The following is a 10081-nucleotide window of genomic DNA, read 5'->3' as shown; positions in this document are numbered from 1 at the left end:
CGGAGTGAAAGACTGTATGATGCCTGTATATAAACAGCCATGCTACATGGCAGTGAAATTGGGTTGTCACTGCAGAGGACATGCAAAAGCTTGAAAGAAATGAAGCCAGTATGCTCCAATAGATGCGCAGTGTCAGTGTGCATGTATGACAGTGTTTTGAGTGAAAAATTGGATACAAGAGGAATCAATCTAGTGTGCAAGAGAGAAGACTTGTGTCAGTATGGTTATGTGATGCATATGGATGCTGACAGCTGCATCAAGTGCTGATCTCTAATTGTGGAAGGAAGCAGTTGAAGGGGTAGACCAAGATGTGGGATGAGGTGGTGAAATATAATCTTCAATTTTTGAAGCTCACAGAGGAAATGACAAGTGACTGAGACTTGTGGCAATTTGTTGTGGTTTGTCGTGGTCAGTGATGGTAAAATGCGAAAGACACCCATGCTGGTGACATGTAAATGGCACCCAGTATACTGTAAGATGGTTGGTGTTAAAGACATCCAACCATAGAAACCAAGCCAAAACAGACGACAGGAGCAGCTCTCCAGTTCCAGTTAAACTATCTAACTCATGCCGACATGGAAAAATGGATGTTAAATGATGATATTAAGTGAAATATTGAATATTGTTTCAAAGTTCAGTTTTATATTAAAACTAGCTTAAGGTAAAAAGCACCATCCGCGGGTGAGGGTATGGTTGTTACTTTCTGTTACCTCCTTGCTCTTTCTTATCGCCACATTCTCCCTCTTTGTTTCTCTCTCACTCTCTCCCATTTATAAAAACTTAGATTTCCGCGCTTAAATTACAAATCCGCTTCCACTTTACCATGTTGAAAATTTGATTGAAATCGGACAAAAGGTGTCCAATCTAGACCCCCAAGTTTCCCCAAAAATCAATAAAATCCCCATTTTTACACCAAAGCAACTACTGTAGTGCCCCAAAACGTCTCTCAATCAATTTCTCACCTCAAGTTACCCCCTCCTGTAAATTCTAATCCCCTTCCAGCCCCATTTAGACCCCTTTTTACATAAAAATCCAATTTGTATCAATGTTCGCCTTCTTCATTTTATGGATTAGACTTGCTTGGGATTAAAATAGTTTATTATTGTTTTACCTTTTTCAGTATTATAATCGGATCTATGCGGGCCACATTTTAAAAGATGAGAAATTTTGCCCTAGAAGCCATGCCTTTCAATTGAGCAAACTCAAAGTTGCTATGCAAACTCGCTAGCACTTTTAACATAGGTGTGCATATTTTCAGCTATTTCCGACCACATATGCACACATTATATATATATATATATATATATATATATATATGTACACACATATATATGTATATATATATACACACACATATATATAAATTAACACAAAATATCTGATTAATAATATCTTTTATGATTGTGTGGTGGTGGTGGTGGGCGATAACAATTCACCGTTCTAAAAGACCTGTGGCAGGAATCTTTAAAACTTCTGCAGCTGTCAACGCTTTCTTTCTATAGATACAGACATACAGTGAGAGAAAGAGTAACGAAGCTGTCAAACGTCTTTATAGAGAGAATGTGGAGGGAAGGAAGGAAAGAGAGATCGAGGAAGACAGTGATATGCGAAAGAGAGAAACAACAAACACTTGTCAAGTCTGGGTTTTGATGCCCTAGTAACCACAGCTTTTGAGATAGGAGTTTCTAACCTAGTGCAGTCGCTTCTCGCCTCTTTTTACATGTCCCTGAAAATTTTGGAGCCAATCTGACCCCATCTACTGGCCCCAAACTGTTCCCATCTCAAAATGAGAAACAAATTTTTCGCATTTCAGTTTTATATTAAAACTAGCTGAATTTTATTCATAATCACATTACTCATAACTGAAAAGAATTTCTCAAACGTGACTGCATGTTAAGAAGATAGCCTCCCAACCACATGGTTCTGGTTTCAGTCCCATTGCATGGTACCTTAGGCAGGTGCTTCCTACATGCACACTGACATTGCACATCTATTGGAACACACTGGCTTCATTTCTTCCAAGCCTTTGCATGTCCTCTTCAGTCACAGCCCAATTTTGTTGCCATGTAGCATGGCTGTTTGTACACAGGCATCATACAATCTTTCACTAGGTGTCACACCACAACTTGACAACCAGTATTGGCTTGCTTACATCCCTCTTAGTGGATCAGCATAAGAGGCTGATAGAATAAGGAAATGGGCTTTAAAAAATTGAGTGCTGGGGTTGATTTATTCAACTAAAATTCTTCAAGGTGATACCCCAGCATGGCCACAGTCCAATCAATGAAACAGGTAAAAGACAAAACCTCTTCATCCATATCATTCATTATCTTATCACTACTCATATGGAACATCAGATATTCATCCAAATAAATTTGTTGACATTTAATCTATCACTTTTTAAACTTAAATATATATTGATGTTCTAAATAACTCAACAGCCTAATTTTGAACACACCAACTGAAAGGTTTTTGTTGTCATATTAAATATTAAAAAGAGCAAACATGCCAAATATATTTCTGTTGAACCAAAAACATATTCTTCCTAACAGCTCAGTACATAGAAAATACAAACACCAATTAATAAGCATATACCTTTATTGATAACATTTTGTGCAGTGCAAGTACAAATATTATAGTATTACCAATATGAAATATCATAGTGAATAACTTTTTTGGTTGTTTTCTTTACTTAGGCTAAATCAGAACTAATAACACCGACACCTCTCTCATAAAATTCATGTTCAGTGCTTCCTCCATCAGTTTCAAATTCCAAAGTGAACAGTAACTGAACTCGGGCTGCATTCAGGTACACAGGAAGAGTAACTCTGTGTTCTTTCTTAAGAGTGTCGTCTTTCCTAAATAAACAAAAAGGTTAAATTTGATATAACAAAAAATTATTTTCTTTATTAATCAGATAGTGTCACAGAAAGATTTGCTTTATTTTAAAACTAAAATGATCTATATTTTTAAAAACATACTTTAAGCAATTCCAAAAAGCCAACAATTAAAACAGTTTTACATTCATGTATGTATGTGTATATTTCATATATATATATATATAATCAACTGATATTTTCTAAAAATTTAGAGTAACAAATAATTCCAGCTATTATTTACATTTCTGTGAAAGCGAGGGGGTGGGGGGCAAAACATAATTTTGAAACACTCAGTTATTTAAAATTGAAAGAATAACTTGGAGAAGGTTCTTTTTGACAATACCTCAGACGTTAAAAACCAATGGCAAAAATGTTTACCCCATTAGATTATTTGCGAAGAGGATAATTTGTTCATTATACAAGCAAGTGAGGATCACTGATTTCAGCTAAATGTTAAATCTTTTTGTCACTATGTAACCCAAAAGCATTGCATTGCCCTCTTCCCTTTAGCTTAACAACAAGCAGCATGCTTACTATTTACCTTCTTTTCTATTAGTACTACTGAATAACTTGTTAATTATTCAGTAGTTGTCATGATTATTATTTTCTGTAAATAAGTGTAAATGCTCAGTGGAAATTCTTCCAACTCTTTATGTTCTGAGTGTAAATTCTACCAAGGTTGATAAAGCACCATCAAGTACTGGAAGTCAATGTAATTGACTTACTCCCCTCTCTAAAATAGCTGGCCTTGTGCTAAAATTTGAAAATTATTTTCTGGTATTAAATACCTGTTTAATTCTTTTCTTTTAAACCCAGCTGTAACAGTATCAAAGGGAAAAAGCAACATGTGTGCCAACCAATTTACCCACTTCTGCACACCTACCTCCACTGCCGCCTCTATAAAAAACGTACATGCTTTGTTTCCCTTCATTCTTTGTGTAAGTATGATATATAAGTGTGCATGTGTACATATGTCCATGTGAGGCATATATATGTGTGTGTGTGTGTATGTGTGAGTATGTATGTGTGAATGTGTATGTGTACGTGTGTATGTGTATGTGTGAGTGTGTATGTGTATGTATGTGTGTGTATGTGTGAGTGTATGTATATGTATGTGTGAGTGTATGTATATGTATGTGCATACACACACACACACACACATGGCTGTGCAGAAAGTTTGCTTCTTCCCAATCACATGGTTCCAGGTTCAGTCCCACTGTGTAGCACCTTGGGTAAGTGTCTACTATAGCCTTGGACTAACCAAAGCCTTTGGTCGAAAGAAACTGAAAGAAGCCCATCATATATATTTATGTGTGTGTGTGTGTGTTTGTCCTCCACCAGTGTTTGACAACTAGTGTTGGTTTGCTTATGTCTGTAACTTAAAAGGTTCAACAAAAGAGGCTCCTAGAATAAATATTGGGGTTGATTTGTTCAACTAAACCCTTTAAGGTGGTGCCCCCACCATGGCTGCAGCCAAATGGCTAAGATATATATATATATATATATATATATATATAATAAACAGCAGTTGCAATGTTTCACCAAAAAGGAGACTAAATGTGACTAAGGTGTTGCTGCAAATAAGAGCTCTTATTTCTAGCAATGTGGGCGTCTCTTAATACCCTAGTCACATTTGTCATATATATATATATATATATATATACACACACACACACACACACCACACACACACACCACACACACACACACACACACGAAAATATTACTGATGAAAAATAAAAACAACATATACTCACTTGACCCAACGGAGTAAAGTAATGGGTAGATCTGTAGAAATAGTTGAGGATAAGTGAAGCTTGCTTTCTTTACAAACAGCACCTTGAAGTTTCAAACCTAGAAATAGAACAAATATTCTGTTCAGTAATCTTAATAGTTAAGTTTCTTTCTTTCTTTTTTCCCCCTTTTTTTTTTTTGCAAGTTAAGCAAATTGAAATAAGCATATATATTTGCTACACCCCTCAGCAATTGTACAGTGCAGCAATGTCAAAAAGAAAGGAATAAAATACAGAAACACGCTCATAGCAGCTCATCCAAATAATATGACCATGGGAAAAGTGAATGTAAAATCAACAAGATGGCATGATAGATGCAGTTGCTTAGTAGTTAGAGTGTAGATTTAGTTATAACTGTGTATTGTGCTCCTTGTATTAGGTTAAATACTGAATAACTAGAAAGTCAAATAGTTAGCTATTGCTAACTTATCCAAATAAAATACTTGTTCTAATGTAACCCTTTAGCATTTAAACCAGCCATACCAGCTGAAATATTCTCCCTGTTTTGTAATGTAACTGGCCACATCAAGCCTCTCACATTTACAATGTCATTCTAAAGATAAACAATTACATTATAGAAATCTCGAAGCAATGAGATAATGCATGATGAATTCAAAACAACGAGAATCATCATCATGTAATGCCCATTTTCCATGCTGGCATGGGATAGATGGCTTGACAGGAACTGGTAAGACCAGGTGGTGCACCAGATTCCATAGTCTGTTTTGGCTTGGTTTCTACAGCTGGATGCTCTTGCTAATAATACTAACTACTCCACAGTGTACTGAATGCTTATGTGGCATCATCACAGGTGTTTTTTAAGTGGCACCAGCACCCACAACTATGCTTTTCACATGGCACATTGGTTTTAGGCTCTCAATTCCATTGTGGTGGGAGTGTCTTAAAGTACATCAAAGTGTCACATGTCTCAAGTCATCTGTCATCATTTTTGTAATCAGCGTTTCGCGATCAGCCTTCAAAATTTCATCCCATATCTTCCTAGGTCTCTTTCTTCCACAGCATCCTTCCACTTTAAGTGATCGGCACTTCTTTATGCAACTGTCTTCATCCATCCATATCACATGTTCAAACCAGCGCAGTCTCCTCTCTTGCACATTGCATATAATTCTCTTATGCCCAACCTCTCCCTCAATACACCAATACTGTTGCACATGCACACTGACATTGCATATCCTGCAGAGCATAGCAGCTTCATTCCTCTGCAGCCGTCCCATGTCCTCCACATTCAGGGCCCACATCTCATTACCATGCAGCATTGCAGTTTGTATACATGTAGCAATCACACAATTTTCCCTTCACTCAGAGAGAGAGAGAGAGAGAGAGAGAGAGAAAGACCTTTGATTGCTAACAGAAGTAAAAGCTCTCTGAACTTCCTCTATCCTATTACTATAGCAATTAAATATCACAATTAACAGAGTAATCTGAATGCTAAAAACTTTATTTTTTTTTTTATAATTATATATAAGAAAATATCAAACCTGTTAAAGCAAAACTGCAATCATCAGGTGAAGGTGCTGTTTTTCCAGTCAAAACAGAAACCTAAAGGGAAAATAAAAAGTAAAAGTATTCAAAATGGTACTTTTGTTAAGCGTCATTCAGATTAATAATTACACAAAGAAAATTGCTGCTTCTTTTATACAGGTATAAGCATAAAAATTCATTTTGGCAACATTATCAAATGAGAGGAAGATATCTTTTATTCTCTTGAAAGCTAGATCATGTGTTTAAAATAGCTCAATATCAAAATACAACTGTATACGTTAAGTTGAGTAATTTACAATAGAAATAATGACATTAAATCAGTTCAACACATCAGTTTCGAAGAACAATTATTAAACCCAGGCATGATAGTAAATAAAAATCAAGACAAAACTAATTCTAAAAATTCAAATATTAATACATAAATCTAACTACTTACATCAAGATGTAATTCTTCCAAAGACCAACTGTTAGCTTGTGCTACATACTGGCGTGTTGCTGTAATATAGGCCTCAGGGATAAAAAGCTTACCAAGCCAAACATTGATATTCTGTGAGAAGAGAGAAATATTTTATTGTTTTAAAAATTACAGTTGAATAAATTTTTGAGGATGGCTATGTAACCCAACAGGATTAGTCGAAAAGAAATGAAATTTTTCCTTAAAATAAGTTTTAAGGAGATATAAAATGAAATGTGGTGAATTAAGCATCTTGTATGATTAACCTCTTGCAGACAGAAAGTGGTACTGGCTGCATCAAAACACTGTGCTTGAACAGTGTAATGTCCATGCTTATGCTTTCAAATATACCACACTGAGAAGAATCTATAAACACACACTAAAATTCCATGTATGAAAAATTATGTAGTTACTGAACGGCCTAATATCAGTATACAGCACAGACTGTCAGTACTAAATCCATCTGCAAAGAGTTAAACAAATTTAATTATCCAACAAAGAATATTATTTACAATTAGATTAAAAATTCATTAAAAAGTACTTTTTTAAAGTACTGAAAAAAGCCTACAGACAAAAGAATGTTCACTCATCTCAACTTGAAAGCAAACCTTTATGAATTTTGATGAGTAGTCATAGACACTGTTTAAAGCAATCCTATTTTATGAATGATTCAGTTTGGTTTAGCAGCCTAACTTAACTTCACTATTCATGCAGATATCGTGCCTGAGTAATTTTTGGCAGTTATTTACTCTTATTTATTGTATAATCACAATTACTTTTCAAATCAGATGACTCACTGAAGCCACTGGTTCAAACAAATCTACTTTTCACATTTATGTGTACTTTCACTTACATCAAAAATACTGTAAACAACAGTTGTTTGGATGAAATAATAGTGAACATAATTATGTAACTCATCCTACATCAAATAACCAATTAAATTTTCAAATTGAGTTCAATGTATGAAAATACATTTATATATAGAAAAACATCAATGATTAAAACAGACTACTGTAGAGCAACATTGGAGTTATCAAATGTTTGGCAAGTGATTGGATTCAATATAACTTTCAGGTTTGAGCTAGCCACAGGTATATACATTTTTAAATGTATAATGAACTTAATATGAAAATATTAAATATTTACAATTCTTAAAGTCTCTTTAAAAGCTTAAAAAATATAGTCAAACTTTTGTTCAAATTCAGTTTCTTTTTATTAGAGTTAGAAAAGTTTGGGCCTCCCCATTTGTTTGAAATTAATTTCAAGTAAGCTGAAAATTAGCCAAAATAACAATATCATTTGCTTAGACATATAATTTCAGTTGACAGAAATTCAAATATATTTACCATGATATTAGTACAACACAATATTTGCATGAGTTATGCTTTTCTTCTCATAACCCACATATTAGATATGGTTTTTCTCTCTTTTTCTCTTTTCTTTTTAAAAATAAATTTTGCTGATCTAGACCATAATTTTCCATTTTATGTTTCTGCTCTATTGGCTTACCTAACATGACTATCTCTAATAAATAAACATAATGCAAATCATCCAACCCATGCAAGCATGGAAAAGTGGACTTTAGATGATGATATAAAGTATGTGCATTATGTATATGCTCATTGTACTCTTTCATGTACAAGTCAATGAAAAATAATGTATTTGTGATAAATGATCAAAATAATGTTTGAATCCACCATGCTATAACACCAAAAACACAAATCAACACTTCTCTTTCTTGCAATTTAAATTGACACTATACTTGTTATCATCCTTTCTTTACACTTTTGGGAAGTTCATATTTACCTTTAGTTCCTTAGCTCCACCAGAACTTGTCTGTGTAATAATATTGTGAAGCTGTTTCACTCTCTCACTAAAATCTGTAATCCACTGAATGACAGTTAAACCACTAGGAACAGTGTATCTTCTCCAAGACATAGGAATTATACCTACAACATCAAATAGAAAGCTTTTGAATAATAATATCAGTGAACATAGATATGTTATTTTGCATTAGTTATTTTGTTTTACTTATTTGTTTATTCTATTTTAAATAGAATAGTAATGTCAAAAAACAAATTAGAAACTACTTAACCAGGGTCTTTTTTGACCCTGGATAGGGAAAAGTAATGAATTTCAGTTGAATTATATTAAGTTTTAAAACCCTTACCTACAAAGAGAAATCTAAAATTATGATGACTAAGTAGTAATTAGTTTAAATAACAGAAATATAAATGTATAAAAGTTGATCGAATTTCTTTTCTACCTTTAATGAGGTCATCCATCATTGAGCGGTGATGATTAGTAGGTTTCTTCTCTCCTGAACATACCATCACAATATCAGTGAGGTCCTGACGAACATCACTGAGCAAACGGCATCCGGCATTGACTTCACGCTCAAAGAACCTAAACAAGGGATCTTTAATGTTTTCCATTGTTCTTTTCAAGGAACCAAGGCTCTAGAAGTGAAAAATATTTTTGATATGGTTTAAGAAAAACAAAATTTAAAATTAAAAAAAAAAACCATAAATGTAATCATCCAATAATGGGTTACTACCAATCTATTGGCTATAACCTCTTAAGACCTGATCTAAATATTTAATTTAAGGTCTTCTTTCTGAACCACCTAAACAAATGTAAATATGAAAAGACACACACACAAAATGAATGCCATACTACATAGTAGTGAGACAAGGGCCATGTATGCTGATGACATGCATAGGCTTGAAAGAAATGAAACTAGTATGATCCGCTGGATGTGTAATGTCAGTGTGCATACATGACAGAGTGTAAGCACCCTGAGAGAAAAGTTGGGCATAAGAAGCATCGAATGTGTTATACAAGAGAGGCGACTGTGCTGGTATGGCCATATGTTACGTATGAATGAAGACAGCTGTGTGAGGAAGTGCAACTTCCTAAATGTAGAAGGAACCTGTGGGAGAGGTAGACCCAGGAAGACATGGGATGAGGTGGTGAAGCATGACCTTTGAAGATTGGGCCTCACAGAGGCAATGACAGGAGACTGGGACCTTTGGAGATATGCTGTGATTGAGAAGACCCAGCAACTAAAGTGAGATCGCAGCCATGCATGTCCAGCCCTGTAAAGAATACCTCTGATGCGTTGGGTAATATATACTTGTGAAGACCTGTTGAGTCAAGTAAAACCAATATCGTAGCTGTGGCCAGTGTCCTCCAACTGGCTCCTGTGCCGGTGGCACATAAAAAGTATCATCCAAACGTGGTCAATGCCAGGTCCGCCTGACTGGCTCCTGTGCCAATGGAACGTAAAAAGTACCAACTGAAACTCCCATGCCAGTGGCATGTATAAAGCACCATCTGAACGTGGTTGATGCCAGGTCCACCTGACTGGCTCCCATGCCGGTGGCATGTAAAGAACACCAACCTAACGTGGATGACGCCGGTACCCACTGACTGGCTTTTGTGCCAGTGGC

The 10081-nt window shown here is 35.1% G+C and overlaps 1 protein-coding gene across 2 annotated transcripts in view; it reads right to left on the bottom strand.

Moving 5' to 3' along the window:
- Nucleotides 1-2580: 2580 nt before the first annotated feature.
- The window catches only part of LOC115209064 (cytoplasmic dynein 1 heavy chain 1), a 112321-nt gene continuing 104820 nt past the window's right edge, over nt 2581-10081 (bottom strand). For both annotated transcript variants that reach the window (XM_036501118.1, XM_029777142.2), the window contains exons 88-93: nt 8896-9088; nt 8436-8578; nt 6612-6722; nt 6172-6232; nt 4637-4733; nt 2581-2858 (exon numbers count right to left, since the gene is read on the bottom strand). In XM_036501118.1, the coding sequence (XP_036357011.1) occupies nt 2693-2858; nt 4637-4733; nt 6172-6232; nt 6612-6722; nt 8436-8578; nt 8896-9088 (771 nt within the window). In that variant the 3' untranslated portion in view covers nt 2581-2692. The remainder of the gene's footprint in view (nt 2859-4636; nt 4734-6171; nt 6233-6611; nt 6723-8435; nt 8579-8895; nt 9089-10081) is intronic.

This window comes from Octopus sinensis, linkage group LG3, assembly GCF_006345805.1.
Source record: "Octopus sinensis linkage group LG3, ASM634580v1, whole genome shotgun sequence".
Classification (NCBI taxonomy): Eukaryota; Metazoa; Mollusca; class Cephalopoda; order Octopoda; family Octopodidae; genus Octopus; species Octopus sinensis.
Note: the sequence above shows the minus strand (reverse complement) of the source record. Positions and strands in the feature narration are given on the sequence as shown.